We start from the raw sequence: 27528 nt of genomic DNA on the forward strand, positions 1-27528 counted from the left end.
TAATATGGGGAAAGAGAAAGGTAAATGAAAAAAGAGATTATATTTTGTCTTTTTAATTACCCAGCCACCATCACCACCAACCCCCACCATACTTTTACATATAGAGACCAAGTGTAGGACTTACAAAAGCTGCTTTTTATAATGACTTTCAAGTCATTCATTCATTCAGTATCAGTTGTGCACATACTAGGTACTTGACCATATTAAAGGGAATAAGACAGATAAGGTCCCTACTTATGTGAAGCTTCGAATCTAGAGAAGATAAACAATAAATAAATGAACAGGCACACACAAAAAGTCAAGTCATGACAAGTGCTAAACAAAGATGTCAAATGGTATAATGACTGGAGAATGATTAAATGTGGCTTCTCTAGAAGAAGTGATCAGAAAAGGCTTCTGCAGTTTAGCTGGGACAGGGATGGGGGTGCATTCCAAGAAGAAGTTAAGGATGGCACAGGAGTCAACAACAAGAAATAGGTGAAGGCAGATGAAAAGTTGAGCCAACTGGAAACCACCAGACCTTTCCTCATCAAGTCTACAACTAATAAAAAGTTCATTATTAATAGAGTATGTTGTTATTTTGAACACATTCTTGAATTGTAGAAAGTGATGTGGATGTAACATCGGGTCAAAACATTCTGGAAACCTTTAGAAACTTAGAGACCTTGTACATTAGTTTCTCCCACCAAAAACATGCTAAAGATAGAAGAAAGCTATGAATTAGCCAAAGTGATGCACTTGGTGTTTCAGGGATTGAAATAGCCAGGAAAACACATGGGAAGTGAAAAGGGGGACAGTACTGTGTACTGGGCCCTAAGGTAGTCTTTACACACTTGACCTTAATTGATTTTTACAAGGTCTTGCGAAGTAGGTGGTATTAAGTGCATTTTACAGAGGCGCATATTGAAGCTCCATAAAGTCAAAACATCTAGAACACAGAGATTCAAACCTAGACCCACCTATTTCCAGAACTACTGCACCACCCATACAGACCATTCGTTCCTGAAATTGCCTTTCACACTGTATTTTTCCAAGACCTCCATGGTGGGAGGTGGGAAATTTTGAGCCAAAGCCAAATTTCAGCTCAGCCCCATTATCATTCTCCTGACTCAGTTAAGCAACTCTTTCCTATACAGTTAACTTTTCAGAACAGTTTTCCGTGATGGGTCTTAGTGAGGCAGAGGGCTATTAATGATGCATGTGCTTCCTGTGGAGACTGGTTGCAGGAGAAAAGGAGCATTTGATTGTTTTTAGTGCCAAACAGCAAGTTGCTGGAGAGGACAAAGTGCCTAGCAAAGGCTAAAAAAAATTGTATCTACAATTCAGCACAGATGAATCCTTCTTAAAAGACTCTGAATACCAAGAACTAGGACAAAATATGAAAATTCATGACTTCTGCCCATCCTTTTATGTCAGGAGAGTTTCATTATTTGAATCTCAAATAATAGCTTGAGCTGCGAATAAAGAAAACCAATAATAATACACAGTCCTCAGCACTATTCATTCTGTTTTTGATCAAATGGCCCTTGATCCTTATGATTCCACACCTTTCAATCTACCCTAACATAACATTTATCTGTTTCAAAGTCCCCAACCATAAATCAGCCATAATGGAAGCTCTTCTTCTTGCTTTTATTGCAAGGATATATGCTCCAACCTTCATGTCTAAAGTGTTTACCTGGCTTTTTCATAGCTGACTCAGTAGATTGGAACCTTTTAATGCAACCTGCATGGCATGTGGTCACCAAATCTATGTGAAGTCTTTATAATTTTTGTGTGATTGATAGCGTATTGCGCTTCACTTTTGAGGGAAAGGGTACCTATTTCCTGCTCACTTCCTTTTGTAGATCTCAAGTTACTGAATCCATTTACTTTCGTGATTGGGACTTCAGAGGTAGAAAAGTGAAGGAAAAGAGAAAAGCAATGAAGCTCAACAAGTCTGTGCCTGACTCTTGGGCCTAGATGTTTTTCACTGCATTCTCTTACCTTCTGGAACTATAAAAACTAAGCCCCCTTGCCTGCAGAGCAACCCAGTTGGGGTTGGGGGGTGGAGATAATCAATCAATCAAACAAACACCATAGTTTTAGGAGAACAAGAGCTCCTTTCTTCAAAGGAAAATATAGCAGTAGAGTTTACTTACATATGTAGCTTCCAGAGCTCCAAAGTTCCCCAAACTATTGTCTGTGGTCATCTTGTAGACCTTCAGACAACCCTCCTGGTCCTGCATCAGCTGCCGTCATCCTCAAGTTTAAATGCATTCATCCATCTGTATTTCAAAACTTTCCCCCAACCTACCTCTTTCTATGAATTATGCCATTTCTCTCCAAAACAATGTATTTGAAAGTTTCTAAGCTACGGTGTTATATCAGTTCCAGATATTATTACTGAACGCAACTCAAGACCTGTAAAAACCTTCCTCAGATTAGCTTTGCCTATCCATTCTTTAATTCAGCTAAGAAGACACCTCTGATCTAGGAAAGGCACACGTGTCTCAGAAGCTCAAAGGTTAGTAAGAATAAGAGATAAATGACTACTTTAGGGAGCGTATAATCCACTGGTTCCCAACCCTACCCTCCCAGTCCACTTTCCTCATCTACTGCATCTACCGTTTTCACCATTTTTGAGGGTTTTCCATTGTTTCTCTTGTCACTTCTGTTACTAAACATAAACTCCTTGGAATTGTGTCCATTTTACCTTTAGCCAAAAAATCTGGGTAGTAGCATGTTATGAATCAAAATCATGAACTTTGGATAAGCTGCTTAACTCTTAGCTTTATTTTTCTCATTTGAAAAATGCAAATAGGGTGCCTGGATGGCTCAGTGGGTTAAGCCTCTGCCTTCGGCTTCGGTCATGATCTCAGGGTCCTGGGATCTAGCCCCGCATTGGGCTCTCTGCTCAGCGGGGAGCCTGCTTCTTCCTCTCTCTCTCTCTCTCTCTCTCTCTGCCTGCCACTCTGCCTACTTGTGATCTCTCTCTCTGTGTGTCAAATAAATAAATAAAATCTTTAAAAATAAATAAATGAAAAGTGCAAATAATAACACTATATACAAAGTGGTTGTTAGAAGTAAGTGAATAATTTAATGTACAAAGTAGATAGTTAATAAATGGTTGCTGTATCATGTCACTCACTTGCTTTAAAGAAGCCTTCAAAACACCTCTTTTGTCTTTCAAATTAAATGTGATGTCTCAGCCCACTATTGGATGCCCTCAAGGAAGACCCCAACCTACTTTGTCACCTTTCTCTTATGACTCCATATACATTCCTTCACTCAAACCATAAGTCCTACTCCGAAATACACTTTCCTCTTTCCATCATGAGGGCAAACCGGTAGTAACATCATCTTCTGAGCCCCTGTGTTTTAAGAAGGTGTTTGATGCTTGTGTTTATTTTTGCTTAATACCTAATTTTGTTTAATACCTGCTTGATTTTAGTGGTTAAGAACAGAAATCTAGAATCCTTGTTTATTCTCATACAGTGGCTCCACAATCATCTAGCCCTGGGGCACTGGACATGTCATTTAATCCCTCACTATTCTTGCCTGTGAATGGAAATAATAATAACAGTAACTATTACAGTGAGGATAATAGCTTAACTATTACTGTGAAGATACAAAATAATAATTCATGCAACTAACGCAACAAGCTCTCATTAAATATCAGCTGTGTCTATGATTAGAATTTCTAGTTGTTTTCTTCTCATTCAGGTCTATGAGATATTTGACAAATGATGAAAAAAGTTAAGCGGCTCTTTCAAAGTAACAACATAACAAGTAATTGGAAAAGATGAGATTTGAAACCAGAGCTGTCTGACTCCCAAAATTCCTGCCTTCCTGCCACCCTGTGTATATTGTGCTCATCTCTCTACCTGAAAAATGCCCTTGCTTATATCTAACTAAAACAACTTTCCCAGGCCCATCTCAGGTTCTGTCTCCTTCAAAAAGTCTCTTTGATTCCCCCATCCAAATGTGATGTCTTCCTCAAAATCCTCACAGCAATGTGTCATTCATTCATACCCAGCATCGTGCCCCAGTGACTTACGTACTACCTCATGAGGGTCAGGGTTGCCTCTGAAACAGAGCCCTTTGCCCCAAGTCTGTGCCCTGTTTCGTCTGAAGCAGAGCACTTTGCACCAAATAGATATTTAATAAAGTCAGTTGAGTTGAACAGAGGGTCATTAAGGTCACAAATGGAAAATTCTGTCCAATTCAATCCAGGAATCATTTACTTACTAACACATATTTACATCAGGTCCTGTAGTAGACACTGGGTTTAAAGAGATAAGCAAGGCAAAATCCCTGCCGTCAAGGAATTTATAGTTTGATAAAAGTTCTTTGAAACCAGGAAGTGATTTTTTTAATTGGAGGCATTATAATTAATCAGATGAAAAAACGCTTCAGTAATGCGAAGGAATTCTCATTTATTGTTCGTACAGATACAGTTGTCTCCTCCAGCTGCTGTACCAGTTTAGACTACATCGTCACCTACCTCTTCAAGCACATAGCAAAAGAGGGCAAGAAGCCACTTCGATGCAGAGAGGCCACCCAGGCCGGTCAGAGACTATTACATTTTATGCAGCAAAATCCAGATGTCCTGCAGCAGGTAACTGGTGGTCGGTCACCTGGCTTAAGAAACAGAGTTTCCCAAAAGCCAGCCTAGGGCCTGAGTATCTCTTAGAGCAAATGGTCTGGTTAAGACTCTTTACCAGTTATTCTGTAGGCGGATTTTCCCAGAAGATAGGGTTGCGCACTAGCCCCAGGACTTGCTCACCCTCAGGAAATCTCTCAGTTGTTCATCTTACTCCAGTGAAGCTAGAATTCAAAGAAAGGTTAGCTCTTCCAGAGGCCTGAGAAAAACAAAAGGCAAAGCCAGAACTAGAGATGGTCACGCTCTGGTTTCTTTCCTGGAGCCTCTAATAACGGCTTCTGAAGTTTGCCTTGTGGGTACTCTGCTACATCAGGAAACTGCCATTTGCTGAGCTCCTGTTCGGTGCTAGACAGCTTGCTGGGAACTTGCTGTTTATCGTACCACAATTGATACTCTTCCCATTTAAGATAAATCGGGGTTCAGATAGGTCACATTCCCCTGGGCATTTAAGTAATAAATAATAAAGCCACAACTTCTTTATTTTCAAATGTGTTTTCTCACTACCTAATATGAGTTAGGTTCAAGTTTAATACTGTTTTTTAAAAACTCACTTCTGCAAATCATAGTAACAGTATGCATAAAAATAACACATGCCAGAAATATTTCAGAGAGAATATGCCATTTTTCTGCAGAGATACCATCACTATGATAGTTTCCAGTTCCACTAACTTTGGAAACTTTATACTGCTTCCAGTCATTTTATCTTGCCAAATTATCTTCATAATAGTTGGTGGTTTGCAAATGTAAACACTTTAACAAGGTTATTAACCAACAAACAAGACGCCTGCCACCAGGCAGAGACTGTCACTCTGAGCAAAGAAATGATAAACATAGAATGAGCTAGCCATGGGCTAGTCTTTCTTCCTGGCTATCATTTTTTACAAATATTCAAATGAAACTATATGAACTTCTTTTGGCCGATGTCTTAGTTAGCCTGTTGTTTTCCTGGCAAGGAGGTGTGTAATTAAGATTCTGTGTAACTAGACAAGGTGCTGCAGCCTGTAAGTGTTTGGTATGACCCTGGAGGGGTTAGGACGCATCAGTGAAAAGAGAAAGGTAGCACGTGGATTGAGGACTTCCCATGCACAGGGTGCAGGAGCCACTGAGATTCCTAAGACATAATTTCTCTCCTTAAAATGCTGCTATCAGGGGCACCTGGGTGGTTCAGTGGGTTAAGCCTTCAGCTCAGGTCATGATCTCAGGGTCCTGGGATCAAGCCCCACATCAGGCTCTCTGCTTGGCGGGGTGCCTGCTTCCCCCCGCTCTGCCTGCTGCTCTGCCTACTTGTGATCTCTTTATTAAATAAGTAAATAAAATCTTTTTAAAAAAATGCCGCTATCAGGTGGGACAGAGATAATCGTTAGTTATTAGATAACTAACCACTTACATGATAATTTGATTAATATAGTGGTAATAGAGATTGATACACGAGGAGAGGACTTTCAGAGAACTCTTCTCATTTGCACCCCCCCACAACAACCCTGAAATGTGGAAATCATCATCCCCATTTTACCGGTGAATACATTGAGTCACAGAGAGAGCAACTGGGGAGTGGAATGTAAACCAGAAGCCCAGGTCCTTTCCACTTACATTGTTGATTCTCAAAGGGCCTGGTTGGTATGGATAAGATCATTTCACACTGAACATTCTGTGGAGATCTGAGTGCTCCGCTCCTTCCTCCTCAGCCACCTCCCCAACGGCAGTAGCCTCTGGTACTGCTGGGAGTGTGGCATAGCCTTCCGGTGTTCTGCGAGGACGAGGTTGAACACCACAGATTTAGAGCATATAGCCAGGGGAGAAAATAAATACCCATGGATTGGCCAGGAATCAGACCCAGCCCCCACCCCACCATGGCAACTGACAAGTCCACCTCCAAATCCCTCCTGCCAGTGCTCAGCCTGATCACAATTTCATCCCATAAACTTGGGCAGAAACTTTTTTAAGTCGGTAGAAGATTCTACCAGAATCAATAGGCTGTGATCCTAGACAAATACCATCAGACTGTGCAGAGCAAGTGATGTGGTTGTACAGGAGACAATCAAGTTTTGTCTTTACTCGAAATCACCATGCATTTGTTGGTTTAAGTAATTTCTGTGTGTTAATAATACCTGGTAATCCTTTGCTTTATAGCATATGACTAAGTAGTGATATATCTTTATTAACAGTGGAATACATTCTATTTATTTGGAATGTAGGCTTTCAGATAGCATTTTAAATATTAATGACTGGTCTCTGGTAGTCAGCATAAATATGATTTGCATTAGCACTCGGTTATATCATCTTGAGTGCCTCTGATGTCAACCATCGGGTATAGCAATATCTGACATCATCTCCTTAGGTCACTGACAACTTTGACCTCTATTCTTATGCACAGTTTCTGTCGTCTCAAAAGCTCTTTTGAATTGATTTGAAATTTTGACTCTTCCCTTTATGAGGCAGTAAAATTGATAATTATTCAGATGGGAACTGAGCGCTGAGTGAAAAATCAATTCTACCCGCTCTCTGCTGCGTATAAAATTACTTCTGAGTCGGCTGGACTGAACGGATGGCCGGAGTAAAAGCAGCAGGCAGGAGTAGTGGGAAGAATTAGCTGGACAGAGCTAATAGCCTGAAGGGATGGACTTGGAAAAGAGGGAGTGGGCCAGTTGGGGGTTATTATGAGCAAGGATGGGTCCCATTGATCATCTGTTTACATCAGCTTTCCAAGACCTTATAAATCAGCCCTGAAGAGCAGCAGAACTCGAGATCCGAGATTCGGCATCTTACCAGAGGGACTTTGTATTAGATTATTCTCATTTTCACACTCAGATGAAAAGTGAGCCATTGATTATTCATTGGTTGCCCATTAAATGCTGTTTTTATAGATGATTTGCCTATCACTGAAGGTAATGAACAAGGTGGCTGCTTTATAACTCGAGGTTTCAGTTTTCAAGGCATCTGTGTCGGTTAAGTAATGCCTAACCCTATTAAAAGGAATGGGTTACAAATTGCTTAACAGTGCTGAAAAACTAGACCCTAATGACTAATTGTGCTTGGAGTTTAGAGAGGGTTTGTCAGCTCTTTAAACTAAACTGGTGCAATGATCCTGCAATTATTTACTTGTTTGAACTGTTTTCCCCCCAACCTGGATATATATATTGCTGGAAGCATAATTGCATGAGGAGTGTCAGTTCCAAATTACAAAAGTTTATGTCCTCAAGCTTCCATAGCAGGCGAAGCTTGCACCCACATAAAAGCTTTTCCAACATCCTTGTAGGCCTTTCGACTGGTGTGCAACAGCCTGGGAAGCACATTTTCAGCACCTCTCACCTGGAAATGTGCTTATTACGATCTGTTATGTGGCTTGAGATCCTCGGTGTTTTTAAAAATATTCTCCAAATAAGGCATCTTTCAGAATCTGCAAACAAATCTAACTTTGCTAGCATTAAATTCAGTCGATTTGAAGACCCACTATAATTAAGTGAATCTATTGCAAATAAGAATTATTGTCTCACCAGCATTCCTTGGACTTAGCAATTGAGGAAAACCCAGTTTCCATGTATTAAGAATAAATATTCCCCATGTGTTTTTATGCCATTAGAAAGATAAACTAGGGGCGCCTGGGTGGCTCAGTGGGTTAAAGCCTCTGCCTTCGGCTCGGGTCATGATCTCAGGGTCCTGGGATCAAGCCCCGAATCGGGCTCTCTGCTCAGCGGGGAGCCTGCTTCCCCCTCTCTCTCTGCCTGCCTCTCTGCCTACTTGTGATCTCTGTCTGTCAAAATAAATAAAATATTTTTTAAAAAAAAGAAAGATAAACTAAAATCTTAACAACAAGCCAATAGTAATAGTGATGAGGCACAGATCTGCTATAGTAATTTGGAAAATTAAATTCCGTGTGAGTTTTTTTCAGTTTTATCTCTGGTCATGTTAAGTGTTTGCCTCTAATAAGCCATAGATCAGCATTCACTTAGTTATATCATGGAGTGAAAGATTTGCCCAAATTAGGTAAACGGAAGAGTGTTTTTTATAGAATTAGAGGGGCAGTTCGGAGATGTGTGACTGATTCTTTTTCGGATGCTAAGAATAGGACACTGATGCAGAATGCGTCTCTAAATCAGAACTGCAGCTGTAAGTAATTGCGCTGGAGAGAGGAGTACCTTCCACGGAAGTAGGACGGGAACTCTGTGATTGTCAGTATTACTGACTGGCTTATGCGGTTAACATATTAACAAGGTATTTTTAGCAATTATAGTCTCTAAAATCTAAATACATTGAAGGGACGAATAGAATATTTGGGTTTGAATTTATCTCACCCTCATCTATTAAACTATTTGGTATAAGTCAGCTTTAATAAAACCCCCCAGAAAGTGCTAATTATGATTATCTCTCTCTTTCACACCCTCCCTCCCTTCCTCCCTCCATCCCCCCCTCCCTCACCCCCAACCTGGCATTTAACTACACATTGTGAAGAGCTGTCAGGAGCTATAAGAATCATACTTCAGTAGGGATGTGTGCTGAGAGAACATTCACCCCTTTCTTCAATCAGTCAGTCAATCAATGAAAATTGCTTTTGTATAGTGCTCTTCACGACATGCATCCCAAAGTGAATTACAGCAAAAGGGAAATCATCTGCTCTTTTTTCATTTTTGTGTTTAGATTGAAGTGATACTGCTCAACATTTTGACATCCTATACAAGACATCTTTCATACTTAAGATTCCATTACCTATAATACTAAGTAGGAGAAAGTGCAGTTGCATATTTAACTCATGTTGAGACTTTGGCCTCTAGAACCTTAGCAACACTCTCACGGTGGGAAACACTTAAGCAGATGAAGTATATCCATGTCTCTTATCCTCTTACAAAATAATTAGCCAGATTTTCTAATGTTACTAAAGGCATTTCTAGTGGACCCTGAATGGAAAGTGTGCCCTCCGCATGATGCATTAGCTCAGTCTGGTTGACGTGCCACCATATTGTCAAAAACATGGAAGTAGATTGGTACCAGAAACACACGCTGAAGGAACATTCAAAACTAGATCAGAGGACAGCGTGGGTGTAGAGTGTTTAGAGGAAGCCGAGGATCGGTCAGTAAACACCAACACAGGAGCTCAGGTTTCAGGAAGGAACTGGTTTTTGCACGTGCTGCCACGATCTCGGTCTTCCCAGCACTCTGTGCTCAGACTCTGTATTTATTTCTAGGAAAAAATGATATTGGCAAAATATGCGTGCTTACTCTGTGCAGGTACTAGTGTATGCTTTCTACCAATGCGTGTAATCCAATTTCATCATCGCAGCATGTCTGTGAAGCGGTGGCATTATGATGGCCCCTTGGTAAATATAGAAATGGAGGCACAAACAGATTAAACAACTAACTTGCCCAAGGTCACCCATAGTCAGTAAGTGGAAAAACTGCAGCTCTGGCCTGTTGAACTCCAGAGTTCACATGCTTAACCACAGAGCTAGAGTTTGTTGGCAGCTACTAATCTGAGGTGGTTTGTGTGTTCTCAGCACTCACGCTGAGGCAAGCTGAGCTTCCAGTAAGTCCCACTGGGGCCATCCTTAAGGTGGAATGATTTAGAGCAGTTATCCTATCCCCCAACTTCGTGCCGCAGCCAGGATGAAACAGATGGGCAGTGACCCAGAGAGGTGGTGGGCAAGGGAGAGGGAGGGTGCTTTGCCAGCTGGTACAGAGAGCCTTGTGCTCCCCACCGTCACTGAGGCAGAGTGAACAGACCCTCCACTCCCTTACCCTGCACCCACACCCACTCATTAATTCTATAGCCAGACAGAGTATAAAATGGAGTGGGACGTGTATCCTCGAGAAGGCCACCAGAGTCTAATAGCATCACTGTCTTGTGATGTTCCTGTGTTCCTTTCCTTTAATGTCTTTGAGGGAGCTCTTGAGGTTTGTTCCAGCTTGGGTTTTCTCGGATAGAGCAATACGGCAGCTGTGAAATGAAGGTGGGGAAGCAACAGGTGCTCTCTATCCGTCCCTTGTACCTAGTGCGTCTCTAGGCTTCATCCTGACTCTCGCCACTGACTCATCAGTATAGAATGCCAGTTGTCACCTCCTTCAGGTGCAGACAGCTTCTCTTCTCTAATGGAAGCTGCTTCTGCTGCTGGGTACTGTTAGCTCCTAAGGGCTTCTCACATCAACAAGACTCAAAGTGAAAATGTTGAGTGTCCCTCTCCCTATCCTTTCCATTCTACAAAATATCACAAACTAAGATGCCTGCAGAGCCAAGCAGAAAACTTGAAGCTTGGGAAAGAAACCCAAGTTGAGTCTACATCCCAGTCCTACGGGGGCAGCCTCCACACAGGGCCAGCTCATTCTTACCCTGTAAGAAGGTAGGACCCAGTGTTGCCAGTGGTATTATTACCTGGCCACCCCCCCCCCTCCAAAGAGAACCAGAAATCCAGGTTTTATGTGTCTGCTTACCAGTCTTCCACCAATGTATTATGTAATCCTAGAGGGTTTCAGAACTAAGATCTTCCCAAAGGATGATCCCTGATATTTCCCACAGCCATACCATGTGCTACTGCTGATGTTTTAATAATTTTTGAAGCACACTTTTTGGATTATTTGCTTAAAGAGGCTGCTGTCATGTTGCTCTTACATTTGATTCTATACATAGGTGTCTATTAAAATTTAAAGACGGCATTTATTTATATTTGGATCGTGTCTTTGCATTCAGAATGGATGCAGTCAGCAGTCAATGAAACTCAGCTAGCACCTCCCAAACATTTTTTTTTAATCTTCAAAATAACCATATTTGTCTGAGGCAAAAATTAAAGTTCAGTTTGGTCAAGTAAGTGTGTGTGTGTGTGTGTGTGTGTGTACACAGTCTGATTACTAAGGGTCAAATCAGAATATATGAGAGGACCAGGATTGGACAAAAGTTTCTAGGTAACAACCACATAAGAAAAGTCCAGATGGGAGTAAAACTCTTGAATGATGAATTTATGACCATCACCCCTAAAGATCAGTTTAGAAAGTTAAAGTATATAATTTTAAATATAGAAAAACTAGGTGGTTTTGTTTGTTGTTGTTTTTTTTACTAAAATGGCATTTTATCTGTGATACTATAAAATCATTGATCCATCTGTAGAAGGATGATTCGAATCCAAATTTTTTGTGGTATACCCTATCTTTGCCATTTTGGTTGTGTTTTTGTTATGGAAATATTTGTTGAATGACTGTTTCAAGTATAACCAAAAGAAATGGTATTTTAAAACAGAAAAATTAGTGAAAACAAAAATCTGTTCTTGACTTATGAATCATCCAGTTATCATGAGAACTGTAATATCTGTCTTTAACAGAGTACCTTTTCTTCCCCAAAGATCTCTTCAGGCTTGATACTTGTCTCAGCGTCTAGCCGAGCCTGATACCTTGTATTGGTTAATGAGTGTCTAGAAAACAACCCCCCCCCCCCAAAATTAATTTGCAGAATTACAGTCCTCAGGCAGTGACTTTAGGTTTCAAAGCCAGCATGGTCATAGTCTGCTACATAATAAACGGAATGGGAATGCTAAGAGGAGATTACACCTTTGTATACTATCTAACGATCCTGCTGAAATTCCACAAGAAAATTTCATCCTAAACATGGGCGAGGAAAGAAATAAGCACTTCGAGTATTGTTCCAAATGGTTAACAGAACAGAGAAGTGTTGTGTTTTTTGTTTTTGTTTTTTTTTTTTCCGCTAGGACATGTGTTTTCTACCTCTAAGCACAGTTTAAAGATGTAATCCATTGATAGCATAACTTGCCTTATTAATTGAAAGGGATGGAATCCACCAGATGTAGCCCAAGCCAGCAGAGAGTTGGGTGACTAAGCAACAGCACAGACACCATATTGAATGAGCCAGAATTCAGTCTCCAAGTCATTTATTTCAACCAGTGACAGTACGTTGCAGCTCCTGTGCCTCAGCGGTGATTGATGGTTTAATATCATATATAATTTTTTTTAATGAAGGAAAAACCATTTAAATATGTTACCATTTGCACTGGTATTCTCCTATGTACATAACTGCATTTAATCATTATGGGGATTGTTTTTATACTTGTGTAATTTGTATCCAAGAAATAACTGTCAAAGCCATCTCACGCTGTTGCTAGAAATGGTACAGTGTGCTTCACCCTTGAATAGATTCATTCTTCCCTGCATAATTAAGAGTGTTGGAGCTTTCCCTGCCACCACATAGGAATTCCATGTTTACATTTCTGAGAATGAAAAATTAGCCACAATGTGCTTTTTCAAGTTCCCATTTTCTGGGCCTATGATATTTAAGTACCTTAGCTCCATAGCAGTGTATGATTTGAAGAGTTTGATTTTAAGACTTTTAATATTAAAATACATAATAAAATTTTATTATCTAATTACAAGAGGGTTTAGCCTCTTATTAAAGTTGCTAAATCAGGCCTAGATTAGCATCATAATAACACAGTTTGACACGGAATACTCAAAAGTCAAGTGCGAAGGAAGGGACAGGGTTTTTTGTTGTTTTAGGGGGTTTTCTCCTCCGCCCACCCCTTGCACAGTGTAACAAGGATGAAATGCATGTATGAAAACAAACAAGGAGCAGTTTGGGACGCTGGAGAAGGAGTGGAGGCGTCAACCTCGGACGGTACCCTTAGGCCAGGCAGCTGGTGTATGTAGCCTTTTGTTTATCTGCTACTGGTTTATGTAGCCTTTAGGCCGGCCCCAGAAACAATCACTCCTACAGGGTCAGCTGCTGGTCAGAAGCAAAGTAAGAAAAGATTCTGCGTTCAAACGCACAGCCATAATTTCTGTACAGCTGGCACCTGCTACTGGTGCACAGCATGAAGGTGAAAGGTCAAAGAGGCAGTTGTTCAAAACTCAAGAATGGCTTAAAGGGACTTGTAGATTAATCTGCTTTATTAACTTCTGTATATTAGATAACTATTGCTGTGAATGACAGTACATCTTTTTTAATAAGTCGCATCTCTTTCTCTTTTAAATTAGCTTTTGAGTAATGAATATTAAATAGAAAGCATTTCAGGGGTAATTAAATGAAAACAGAATGATGTCATTTTACAATTATATTTGTATGTTTATAAAAGAGGGGATGTGTAATGTTTTCCAAAGAGCTAAAAAAAAAAAAAAAAAGGACCAGCTCTGTATGAAGAAGTATTTGAAATAAATAAGTCACATGTCCATTAGCCTTTGTGTTTAAACTAAAATATATGATGTAGTTTGTGACTTAGCATGAAGTCACTGGGTGCTGGTGGCTCAATTCAGCATTCCCAGGGGCTCCCACTATTTTCTTTATGAATTAAAGTGACTGCAATCTGTCACTGTTCTTTTATCTACAGTTTAGCACAGTTTTGCTGTGTAGTCATAGCCAATGTTCTCAGAATAGCAAAGCAGCTGTAAAAGATGAACAACAGCCATACCTTTTCCTTCATATTCCTGTAAAACAGAGAACATTGCATGTGGAAAAAAATGCAGAGTTTTACACAGGTTTCCCCCGAGATAATTAGGCATGCGTGATAACAAATCTCTCACCCAGTATGGCAAATGGCAAGCAAAATGGTTTTTAGCCTCTTCATTAGCGGTGATTGGCATAATTGGCTATCATTGTAAATTAAAAGTTCCCTAAATGTATCCCTTCTTAAAGCCTTAGCAAGGAAAATTTCTACTCCATAGATGAAATACTGATTCCAACTCTGAGGAAGTATCTCACAATCTGTATTCTTTTTTTTTTTTCTTTTTCTTTAGAGAGAGAGTGTGCATAAGGAGGGGGTGGAGTGGGCAGAGAGAGAGAGGGAGAGGGAGAATCTTAACCAGGCTCCATGCCTGATGCGGGGCTCGATCTCGAGACCCTGAGATCATAACCTGAGCTAAAATCAAGAGTCAGACACTTCAGCGACTGAGTCACCCTGGCGCCCTCACAGTCCGTATTCTAAAGGGTTGGTTTTGTCTGCCCTCAGACGTTCTCCAGATGATATCTGCCTGCTTATGCTGACACAGCGCAGGGAGCAGCACTTAGCCCATATTTCACAAACAGAAGTCACTCGGGATTAGCACTCCCACGTTTTAGCACCAGCGTGGTCTTCGTGCTCTGACCAGTGTTTCTGCGACATGTGAACATGCCACCGTCCATCTTCCTGTGTCGTACCCAAGCCAGGGTGCAGCAGAAGGATCCTAAACTTGTATGGATGTCACAGAGAAGCTGATAGAAAAGATAGAAGTGTTTCCTCACCCTTCCACTCCAAAATGAAAGAACTTCTACACCTCCTCCTTAAAGATCTAGACGTTTCCTGCAGGGTCGCTAAGTGCTAAGTGCTTAATGTATATATATATATATTATATATATATACATTATATACATTATAAGTGCTTAAATATATATATATGTATATATAAATGTATATATATACATATATACATATATATATATAAATGTGTATATATACATATATAAATATATATATATGTATTCATAAGGTTTCACTACTTTAGGAAGCAGATACTCGTTTCTGCATTTTATAATCAAAGTATCATAAGTGTAGCTTCAAGAAGTCAGGTAACACAGTCATTGTAACAACTTCTAAGCAGCAGAACCTTTGTGCTCATAACCACTATGCAGTACTACTTGTAAATGCCCTAGAGACAGGGTTAGTAGGGCAGGAGGGGGCAGAGTGGGGCACACAACATTCATTCATTTATAAATCCTTGACTGAGCCAGGGCCCTTCCTTTGAGAACTGATGAGATAAAAGGTAAGCACTTGACCCAGGTTGGCTGAGTCCTCTTCCTTAGACTTAGAAACTGGCATTAAGAAGATGTTCACTTGACTTGAAGACTTGAAAAACCAAGAACCATGTGGCAGCCATCCCCTCTGCATGCCCAGAGAAGTAGCCAGTCAACAGCAAGAGAAGAAAGCAGCGGGCACACTGGGGGATGTTGAAGGAGACTAGCAGCCCCAGAGAGACCGAGAAAGATTCCATTAGCCTTCCACAGCCACCAAGAGACCCAACTGCACTGCCTAATCCAGGGGTCCTTGAGTCACCCCATTTAGGCCTGACTTTGGTCTGTGGAAGTTGCTGTTGTCACAGCCAAAAGATTGTTGACTCAGGGGAGTGTGAGGAGAAAATGGACCAATGAGTATAGACTCACCTAATACAAAGAAGGTATTCAATAAATAAGTAAAATTTGAAACAGTGGACAGGAACCAATAATATTTTTATGTCCCTGAGGAGAACATATCCCTACTGTTCATACAGATGAAGGTGAGAAGTGTCCTTTCCAGGAAATCTGAAGGCCATGACTTCACCCATATTACCTAGGTCTTCTTAGTCCCACATGTGTGTTCTGCCTTTCCTAGAGTTCTCCGTGTGACATGCATTCTCAAGATCACAAACCCTCACTGGTGGGGACCGGGGCGGGTGGGGTAGGGAGGAGCAGGTACAATGTCATTTGGATTTTATTCTTGGCCCCCAATTGACTTGTCCCTTATTCTACCTATGCATTCCAGGCATCACCATGAGAATAAACTTTAGGACTCTTTCCATTGACGTGTCTTTACACCTCATGTCTCCTCTGAGTCTCACAGCAACTCTCATGAGACCGTAGGGCAAATATGGTTTATTTTCTGAACTTGGGAGTATAGGTACATCCCCAGATTACATCCACAGTACCTGTACGGGACAACTGTGCAGGGGTGCTGGGAGGCAAATTCACACAGCCAGTAAATAGCAGTGCTAAGACTATAACTAAGGCTTGTTGTCTCTAGATCTCGCATACATTTTAACGCACCAAGTCTTCCCAGGGCTTTAACCTACTCTGCATTCCTGGCATTTCTCCCACCTTTATCTTTCCAAGTGGCATTGTGAATGGTATGAGAAATTGAGTTTCTTGAAAGAATGGCACTGTGTAAAGTGAGGGTCAGCTTAATGATGGCTTGATTTATTCATTTTACAGTTGTCCCTGGTTTTTCACATACTTGAAGGGTAAACAATGGGAAATTTTTCCAAAGCATATGAGTGTGTGCCAGAGTTGTGAGCTGAACTTCCATATTCATTTCCAGTCTTAATTCTTGGAAAGTTTAATCAGCAGCAACCACTGGGGAGGCTATGAGCTCATTTCATATGTTCAAGAAAACAACTTCTTTGATTACAGTCTGATCACTACTTACAGAGCAAGGTAAAGTTTCCCTAGTCCTCTGGCCTGTCATGAGGACAGGCCTCTGGCCTGCTACTTTGTAGGCTTTGCACCCAAGAATAACTCTTGTATGTTAATTCTTCACCCCTTGTCATGCTTGGGAAGATGCAGGGAATGCTTTCAGATGGATGAATTTCCGTCCTTTCAGAGTGTTGAGTTGCGAATTCTGTATTTGTTAGGATTTTCTGCTTTACTGCAATCAGAACAGATTTTGCATTCAACGTACCTGGCTTTGAATACTTCTGTGTCCTTGGGATAGTTACTTTACCTCTTCAAATATACCAGCATCTCCACCAGGGCACTTCTCAGCCTTACTGGAACTGGCGTACCCAAGCCAGTATCAGGTATTCAACTACCCAGGATCAGGTAGTTGAACTAGTCCCTCCTTAGGTCTTAGGCCCAGACTCCCCAGGACTTTAGCCAAGACCCCTCGCCTTAGCTCTTTCCCATTCTGTCACTCCTCAGCCTACCGTGTAACTCAGAACATCACCACCGTGGAAAAGAAAAACATTCAAGTGCATACTTAGTTAAGGTCATGTGAATGAGGAATGTGAAGCCAACTGCCAAGAAGGAGCGATGAGAAGTGCAAGGCCTGGAGAGAACTCTCTCAGGCCCCAGAGAGACCCACCAGAAAGAAAATCCAAAGCAAGAGCTCTGTATTAATGCCCGTACTTAATGTGGCATCTAGTTTTAGATAGGACGAAGAAGTTCCACTCAAGGAACTAAAAGCGTCAATTAGAGTTAAGTGCATTTAGGGATGACTTCTCAGAGACCCTTTAGGATTGGAAGGAAACGACTTGATGGGTGGGCAATAAGACATTGATAAAATACTTGGGCTCCAGGAGCTTCTTAAGGCCATGAGGACCGCATCTTAATCCATCCCATACCACAGTGCCTGGCACATAGTAGGCTCTCAGTAAGTCTTTGAGCATTGAATATGTGTGAGAAATGAAGAGGGAGAGGAAAAGCAGGAGGGAGAAGCCCCCGGCATGACACCCGACACATAGTAGGCGCTTACTACTTACGTGTTGCCTGTGTGCACCTGGCACAGAAAGAGAGCCACCAGTGGAATATCAGAGACTGGAAACATGTGCCCTACGAGCCCCCGGAGGCCTGGCCTGGCCTGTTCTGGAGTCTTCACTTGAAGGGAGAAGTTCTGCCCTCAGCAAAGGCTGGGCTCGTATCCCACAGAGGGGATACTTCCCCAGCCCCATCTTCTTCCTGAGACCCCCTGCATCACAGAGAGGCTGGAAACAAATTGACAGAAACCTGGAGGAAAGGAACTCAAATGATTTAGGAGAATGGAAGGGCTGGCTTATGGGGCCAGATTAAAGAAGCTAAATATGTATAGCCTGCCTAAGTGACAACTAAACAGGGCATTTGATAAGTCTATAAATACTTGGGGGATGTCACTGCCAAGAAGGAGAGGGAATTACTTAGCATGGCACAATGGAGTATTGGCATAATGGGGTATTATTAAGAAAGGGAAAATGAAGGTTGAACATCAATAAAAAGCTTCCTGACAAAGAGAACCATTCCTGACAAGGGACACTATTACGTTATGCACTGCGGACCAATGGAAGTAATGGCAGTGCCATTTCTCAGGGTCCTGGCCACAGAGCCAGCAAAGAGGGAGCCGAGATCTGCCCCCACTACTGTGCAGGCCAGGCAGGTAACCTGCGTCTGTTGCCTCCCGATCCTAGAACAGAAACAGAGCTGCCTCTGTAGACGGATGGGAAGTCAGACGGCCCAGGCCTCCTAAAGGAGCAGACCATCAGCAGAGGGTCTCGACCAGTAGTTTGTCCTTCTGAGTCATTCTCAGAGTCATTTACCTCAAGTCATTCACCTTGAATGGCACCCCATTGCCTGCAAGATAAGGCCCATGTTTTGTAGCACCCATTACTAGGCCCTTCCCAAGATCTGGGCCCTGTCCACGTACTCAGCCTCTCTGGCCACCAGCGGCCACTCCACACCGCCCCCCTTCAGTCCCACAGAACTGTTCGCCGTCCCTCAAACACCTTTCCAAACCTTTGCCCCTGCTCGCCCTTCTTCCAACCTGTGTGCCTGTCAGACTTGGTTTACTCTCTCCCACAGCTCCACATGTCACCTGTGAAGCCTTCCTGGCCTGGCCCCCACCCCAAGACAGAGTTCTTCAGCCTCCTTTGGTCTCTTAAAGCCTCCTGTGCTAGCTTCTGTGTGTGGGACTTTCTCTGTTGGGTTGTCATGGTTTATCAACTGTGTATCTCCTTCCCTACCCGACTGTGAGCTCTTTGAGGGCTAGGACTGTGCCTTGTTCATCTGTGTGTCCCCTTGTTGTGACACAGAGCTTGTCACAGAGTACGTAGTCAATAAACGTCTGAATAAATCAGGGAGCAGGGATCTAGTCCTATCATTCCTCAGGCTTCCCATGTAATTCTTAGGGCAAAAGAGCTTCCAAATCTTGGTAACTCTTTGAATCATCTCCTTGGCCTCCTGGCCAGCACTCTGCCATTTAGACGACTATAAATAAAAACCCTCAAATGTGAAAGGCAGTATGCTGTCCTCTGTGGTTTAAACATAAACTCTAGACTAATCTTTAATGGAAAATGCTTCCGAGGGCCCTGTGAATGTGCCACAAAAATACTTTTTTCTCCCCACACAAAATCATTTGAACATAATAAGTAAGATAATCCTCCGCTGTTGGTTATGATGACTTTTAGGTCCATCTAACTAAATCCCTTCAGGAAATCAGGGAGAATGTAGTGACAGATGAGAGACAATGAAACATTGACCCTCCTCCTGTAAGGATAATATATTTATTATGAAATACAATATTCATTGCACTCTGCTTGGATGGCTGTACGAGATGCCCTCGTGCCATTATGCCTGATGTTGCGCTGTTTTGAAATACGATATTCATTGGGAAATGTTGTGATGACTGTTCAATAAACTAGCATGCTATTTCCCACTCCCTTCCCTGCTTCTGAACGGCAGTGGTTAGAGTTTACTTTATCACTGAATATTTAATATAAACATGTGCTTGTAGTCTTCTCCATCGTGCATGTGTACGTCGGCCAGCTGGGTTGTCTTGCGGCTCCTGATGTCCCGAGTTCATTGTTGAACTGTTAGTCTGCAGATCCTCTCCACTGCCCTTAGCACTCCAAGGGCCATCTGGCGCCCAGCCCCCTCTCTCCATGGGCAGTCCTGCATTTGAGGCCTAAAGCTCTGACTTTATCTACAGCTTTAGTGGCAGGTTATGTTTCTTGGAAAGATTTTATTGCCTGGGAAAAAAATGGGGTATACACTCAAGGATTCTGACCACTTCTGTCTCTGCTACCAGCCTTGGTGGGGCCCTCGCCTTCTCTCGGCTGGACTGTTGCAGTAGTATCTAAATGTGCTCCCTTGCCTCTGGTACCAACGCACCGTTGCCTTGCTCCGGTCTCCCATCAGTCATTGTTCTAGATCCCAGAGCTCAGCGTTATTCAGGAATCCTTTGAAGGCTACCTGTTATGCACTAGACCAAACCCACTTCTGCATTTAGTGTGACAGCACAGGCCTTTTTTTTTTTTTTAAGATTTTTATTTATTTATTTGACAGAGATCACAAGTAGGCAGAGAGGCAGTTGGGGGGTGGAGCAGGCTCCCCACCGAGCAGAGAGCCTGATGCGAGGCTCGATCCCAGGACCCTGAGATCATGACCTGAGCCGAAGGCAGAGGCTTAACCCAATGAGCCACCCAGATGCCCCAGCACAGGCCTTTTAGAGCCTGGACCCAGCCCAGCCTTCAGCTCCCCGCCCTCAGCTCTGCTCCTTCCTACTCAAAAGAAGAGGCTAACTATTCCTCAGACATCCCAAGCCCTGTCTGCTTTGTCTTTTCTCATTTTATTTCCTCTTCGTGATACATCCTTCTTCCCTGCTGATGCTTATATATATCTTTTAAGATTCAAGCTTAATATCACCCATCCTGTGAAGATCGGCTGGTCTTTTTAGACAGAATCATAGCACATGTGCCCCTCTCTCTTGAGTTTGTACACATATTTGCTAACTGAGGGCCCCCCGGAGGCTAGTAGAGGCCATTGAGGTTCTAGAACCTGGCTGTGTGGCGGTCATTCATTTGGGAATAAAAATTAGAGGGAAATGGCTTTGAAGGTGAAGGTCGTTCCTCTACATAGAGATTTTCCCACCATTCACACCCAGAGGAAACATAAATGACGTTTTTGACAAGTGATGCTTAATTTTTATATAGAGTGGAAAAAGTGTTCTGTTTGATGCTGGCATGAGAAGAGTGAGAAAGAGTTTCCCAAATAGTGCTGAGTGGCAAGGCCTGCAGACTCCCAGTGCCCCAGGTTTTCTGGTTTTATTTGAATGCAGCAAGCTGCTTTATGAGATCTGCAGCCACTTGAAATATGATTTACTACTCGTAAAAAGTTTCAAATGGATAATGAAGATTCAAGAATGAGACTCACAGTGTAGCATAGTCAATTTTGCTGCTCTTGCTCTCCAGTACGTCTCTGCCATTGAAATGAATTATTTATTATAATTTATTTCAACCATGGAAAATAAAACTGTTTTCATTGTGATGTGCGCTGTAACGTTCAGAGTAGACACATTACAGGCAGTACTCTCAATTAATTAATCCTGAAGTTTCGTTCCAACTTTATCTTCTTTCGTATAAGCCAGGAGACTGGCAGGTAATTCTTTCCCCGATAAACAATGATTAAAATGAATGTCTTCAGAACTAGGGGTAATGTTGGTAATGGAGAAAATTGAAACAACAGCAAAACCAGGTTGTGTATTTCCTTAGATTCTACAGTGGATGGAAGAGTTTCTTTAATATCCTGGGCATTTATCACTTGGAGGAAAAGCATCCTTTAACTTCGCGTAGGAGGGGGCAGAGGAAGAGAGTGCTGTTGGTTTAAATGTGCAGATATGCGCCGCTAATGTATGACCAGAACCAGATGAGTTAACCAGGCCTGCAATCCTGCAATGCCGTTATTGGTAAAAAGATGTTTTGCTTTTTTTTTTTTTTTAAACTTTGAGAGCAAATCTAGCATTGTGCAAAGGCCAAATAGGCAGGACTCCCAGATAATTTTCCAAAGGGGAATGGGTCACCCGTAATTAATTGAAATCTTGTTTCTTTAAAAATAAGAGGCTCACTGCATCTTGCATTTCATTAGGTTTTTTTTGTTTTGTTTTGTTTTGTTTTTCATTTTAAGTGCTAAATAGTTGCTAGTATTATGAAGCTGTAAAGGCACAATAAGAATTTAGGAAAAGTGCTTAATATTCACAGACATTAGAAGATTTAATGTAACATAGATGGTGGGGCTTAGTTAATCCAGGCTGGAAAATACGTGCTTATTTGTCCATTGCTTTCATTTTTCATAACATTCCGCTAATATCACATCAGTAGGCAGCAGACGAAGAGAACAATTGATTCCTTTTCCCTAAAGATGACTAGTATCTAATTTGAGGAGGATCAGATTTCAATATCTGCTGTGCACGTGGCCTCAGGAACAGCACTCGGTAATGACAGCAACTGCCTTACTTTCACAAGCACCGAAAACCTGGAAGCTTTTCCTCCTTTGGCAGCGTTCAGATTCTCCCCGATCCTGGATCTCCATCCTGGGCATGGGGCTCTGGAGAAATTACTGTGGAGATGGGTAGAAGTTTCCTCTGCTTGCTCAGATCCGACTGCACTATCCCAGCAATACTGGTTTTGGCTCATTGTTTTTAGCTGGGCCCAGCCTTCCCTATCCTGTCTTACTGGCCTTCTGGAAGGCCAATTACGTACGCCCAAGAGATTGCTGAGACACACGACCCGCTCTTCAGTTTTGGGTCCATTTATCATCGGTCGTTCCTCAAAATTTCAGCTCATTGTGTCAAAATCCAGAACATTCCAGCTTGGCCAGCGGTGTAGAGAATTTTGCATTCTATTTCTTTTCCCTTTAAGACCCCTTTCCTGACCGATTAAGACTCCTCCTTCTGTAGACATGCCCTCTTGGCCAAGCCCTGACCATCCTTGCTTTGTCTTCTTCCCTCCACTTAGATCTGGGCCACAGGAGGGCTTCATCCGGGGCCTCTCACCTTTCCTCTGGCTGTCCTTCCTTTGTCAGACCAAAGCTTCCCTCTCAGGCCCTGTTTCTACCACCTCTAGGACAAGACCAATGACTCTCATCCCATTCCCATTTTCCATTTCCCAGAGGAGCAGGCAGCAAAGTCGCAGTGTAACTGAAGTGTGCACAGAGTGGGCTGGAGAGGGAGGAGGGGGCGTTCCCCTCCCTACATCCAGGCTCCTGTCCCTGCGGTACCGGGCTTCATGGCGTCGCTCCAGCTTTGGGGTTTTGTCTTTCTGACACAGGCCGGGAGCAAGAGGGAGGTTTAGCATCTCCTCCTCTAGTTCTCAGAACTCTGTGGAATGGCTTTTAGTTGCATTATTCAGTAGGCGCTAAGATCGCTAACAGTGAAAAGCATTCACCTTGTAGGGAACATTGTAACACAAAGGAAATCAGCTTAATTTACTAATGTTCTCAATGATGTTAATTTACATTACTGTGTACATGGTACTTTTGGTGGGAGGGAAATTGTTATTTTTAGAAAAACATTCAGTGGACCATTTTCCAGAGACAGTCTATTAATTATGTCTACTGTTGTTCATCTTGAGAGTCTGAAAATCGGTTAACCATGTTTCTAGAAGCATCAGGTAGGAGGCAGGAAGGTCTGCACGCTCGGCAGGACCTGCTGGCCTGGACTCTCATCGCGAGGATTCCAGCAGCCATTCCAGTCTCAAAGGAGACGGCAGAGGAGATGCGTGTGATCCAAGAGGCCCACAGAAGGTGCCAGAGTGATCATGCCCAGAAGCGAGCCTCCCCGCCCACACCAGCAGGGCCCCGGCAGACTGCAGCAGGAGCAGGACACATGGCCTTGGTCACTGCCACTGATGGTCGCTGCCCTGCTGTGGACTGCAGCAGGTAGCAGGCTGGCATGATGGCACAGGCATGGCCTCGGGACTCAGGCAGACCCATGCACGTACCGGAGTTCTCCCTCGCATCCCAACAGCTGTAGACTGATGCCTCGAGCAAGTAACTTCCTGGCTCAGGACCTCAGACCCTTAGTCTACAAAGTGACAATAAGGCCTGCTTCAAGGTGAGCAGAGGGTTAGAGACAGCATGTGCGAAGCATAGGGCTGAGCACCCAGAAGGCTGTGCATGAGCCATAACTGAGTACCGTGGTCAGTGAGAAGACTCATCGGGCACAGTCTCTCTTGGGCGCACGTGCTGGTCAGTAGAGATGATGGTGCGTTAGCCGTCAGCCTTCATAGCCCCACAAGGGCTCTCCCGGGGAGCTGCTGGCTGGAGGGACACCAGAGGCTTAGGAGAGTTCTCAGGCTCTGCGCACAAAGGCGAGACCCTTAGAAATGAACAGTGTATTAATTTAGGTATTTACTCATTTCAGATTTTCGCCAGAGATTGAGGCCAGAACTTTCTGTTTTTTATACTCTCCCCTTTCAAAATGTTCTTTAGCCTCTTATACTTTTGCTCTTGATAGTTCATTCATCCTTTCCTGTTCATTCGTTCATTCATGTGTCCATTGTTTCCTTCAGTCGCTATTTCCCAAGGCTCCGCTGTGTGCCAGATGCCATGCCAGGCCCTGGGGATACAGAGTCTGCAGTCCCTCCTGGTATCAGCATCCAGGAATTTACAGACTAATCTCACAACCAGTCATCACCCCGCACTCACTGGGGCCATGTGACCCCCACCGTCCTGCTCTACCCAGCTTCTAGAGCCACTGAGCCTCCACCTTCCTTAGAGTGCAGACTCGCCAGCTTGCAGCAAAGCCTGCAACACAGACCCCATCTTTGCTTATTCTGCATCAGCAGGAGACAAAACAGAAAGCGCCTGACATGAGAGCGTGTAGTCGCCACCTTGCCGCTGGGAGAGCGCGACCAGCATATCCGGGTTGGAGGGTCCACTGTGCTTCAGGCTTGTGCCCAGACCAGAGCATCCTAGGGCGGAAGCAGAGGAGAGGGGCCGAGGGGTGGATGGAGATCCAGATGGCCCAACGTTAGTTTGTCTTACCTTTCCAAGTCAGGTATTTGTGGTAGCTTTGTGTTTGGTTTGGAAGATGACGAGTCTTCAGAAGAGCAGAACCACTGTCTTTCAGACTCCATGCTAATACATGTGTCAGACCAAACAGGGATGGTCTGGAGACCCTTTGCTATGGTGGGTTATTTTTTGACTGCAACTCTCTGTCAAGTTAGGTAATTGTGAGGAGGCTATGATCTCATTTATCTGAACATAATCAAGACATGAAATGAGGTGTTTCCTTGAGCCCTGAAATTCCATTAGGTCACAGCACAGAGGGAAACCATAGATTCAGTAAAGGAACACAAGTAATTATGGAATGCCTACTGGGCAGCAGACACAGTACAAAATGCTTGACACAGATGAAGGAAGTCAGTCCTCCCAGCAACCCTTCAGAGTAGTTGTTATAATCTCCCGTTTTACAGGTAAGGAGATAAGGGCTCAGAGAAGTGAAGGGACTTGCCCAGCATCTGAGTTAAGTGGCAGGCCTGGATTTGGCCTCCTTTCTGGCAGGCTCCAAAGCCTGTCCCTACCACATCATGCTGGTTTTGTCCACATCATGGAGGGACATTTCCTGCTAACTCACACCAAAGCCTGTGGGGAGAAGGGAGGAGAAAGAGTAAGTGCTGAGGCAATGTGGATTATGGTTTTCCTAAGTGGACCAAGCCACACAGCTCCTCTTCCCGAATGGTCCCTTTCCTGGCTGGGCAGAAGAATAGCTCGGGTTAATACAGTGGGTAACGTGTGTGTTTCAGACATGGGCCCTGGAAAACGAGGCCTCAGTTGGGCAGATCACGAATGGCCATTGCAGCCATCCTGTAACAGTATGGGGGTGAGCAGAAGTTGGGGGGTGGGGGGCCTGCTGGATCCTGTGGAATCCAGGCTTTTAGTTGCATTATGTGACTCCGTGCAGGCTAGGGCGCGCGGGTGCAGAGTCGCCAAGGGCGCCCCCTTTTGAGCCTGCATGTGTCCGTGTCATTGAACACAGAGAGCCTCCTACCAGAGATTTTGCAGGACCTGGATCAGGATTCTGTAGGTAGGCATTTCACCCTCTATCCTTCCAGACGCAGCGGGGGAGCTTGTCCAAAGGAATCCGCGGCATCGCTTGTGCTGTCCCCTCCCCCCGCAGCTGCCACGTCAATAGCACTTGAGTACATTTGCTCACTAATCTCCATTTTTGCAGAAGAGTAAAAAAAATTTTTTTTTAAATCAGACATTTTAGCCAACTTTATTTTTAGAAAAGTATTTTATTCAAACATCGCCCTACTTATTACAGACATAAATACATGCATTCAGACAAATGAATCCACGGAGGGACCGTATAAAGTAATTGGCACATCACTTCAGGATTGCTTTGTCAGTTACTGGAGGAGTTTGGTGCCTCTGACTTTAATCTTTTCCATTAAAATATCCATTCTGCCTTCAGATTGCGAAGCCCGTAATATTTTAGACCGTCTCTGTAGATCTGTTAGTTTTGCTTGTCAATTTAATTTGTGGCTCTACGACTTTGGGTGGCTTGTCAGATCTTACGTGGGAACAAGTGATGTTCACCGGCTGGGCTTGAGTCCCTCGCCTCTACCCTGAGAGCCTGGACAAACAGTAAACGTGGAGTTGGCCAGTGTCACCTGCAACCAGCCTAACCGCCAGGATGATGAGGATGATGTACGGGGCGGCAGATGTTTCGAACTACAGAGATGCTCATTACTGTTGTTATCGTGTACCTTAAATGTTTATGGCACTTTTTCCTCTCTGCAACACTTTTTTATTTCCACCATCTCATTTGATTCTCAGAGCTTTCTTGGGCTAGATTATTTCCCTCCTGATAGCTAATGAAACTGACACAGAGAGAGAGAGAGGTTCAGTAATTGGCCTGAGATCGCTGGGCAGATTGGATTGCAGAAGTGCAGGGGACAAGAGCAGGCATCACCAGAGCCCCTTCAGGGATCATGTGGGCGGTAGCTTTCCCACATAACTGCCATCTCCACTGTGCTCTTTGGGGCACAGGAGCTCTGGAGCTGTGGATACGGAAGGACTAGAGATGGGAAGGAAAGTGTCCAAGGAAAGGCAAGTGTACCATCAGCTGCACACAGGAGACCGAAGCTTACTTCCCTGCCACTTGCCCAGACTGTTGCAAGAACCCCAGCCCTGGCCTTCGTCCTTTAATATCACCTGCAACTGCACGCTTTCTACTGTCTCCGAAGGGATCTTGCTTAAGTGCAGATCTGAGCATCTCTCCTTTGCCACAAACCCATCATGGGCTCCCCCTTCATCGTGATGAAGTCCAGGCTCCGCAGCACGGTCTACCAGCCTGGCTCTGAGTCTGGCTTCTCTGGCTCCCGTCTCTTCTCCCCTCCCACACTCAGTTTTTCCCCAACCTCCTTTTGCATGGCCTTCTGTCCCCAGAACACATGTATGGTGCTCTCCTTAACCCATACCTTCTCTATGGAATCTTCCCTGCCTTCTCAAAGACCCAGAAGCATCCCTCTCTCCGCTACTAGCCCACTGCCATTGGCCCCGCCCGATTTCTGGCTATCTCTCTGCTCTGTACTCTGCCCCAGGAAGCTTCTAGCTCCCCCAGGGCAGAGGTCACAGTAGATGCCTATTCTCTGACCTCCCTTGAGTGTCTTGAGACTTTGAATTTAAGAGGATGCATTTGTGTGTA

At 43.5% G+C, this 27528-nt stretch overlaps 1 protein-coding gene across 5 annotated transcripts in view; it reads left to right on the forward strand.

Moving 5' to 3' along the window:
* Positions 1-27528, forward strand: part of RANBP17 (RAN binding protein 17) — a 317076-nt gene that overhangs the window by 284645 nt on the left and 4903 nt on the right. For all 5 annotated transcript variants that reach the window (XM_032851794.1, XM_032851791.1, XM_032851792.1 and 2 more), the window contains one exon: positions 4434-4600. In XM_032851794.1, coding sequence (XP_032707685.1) covers positions 4434-4600 — 167 coding nt within the window. The remainder of the gene's footprint in view (positions 1-4433; positions 4601-27528) is intronic.

Source organism: Lontra canadensis, unplaced genomic scaffold (assembly GCF_010015895.1).
Source record: "Lontra canadensis isolate GAN:19392208 unplaced genomic scaffold, GSC_riverotter_1.0 scaffold5, whole genome shotgun sequence".
Taxonomy (NCBI): domain Eukaryota; kingdom Metazoa; phylum Chordata; class Mammalia; order Carnivora; family Mustelidae; genus Lontra; species Lontra canadensis.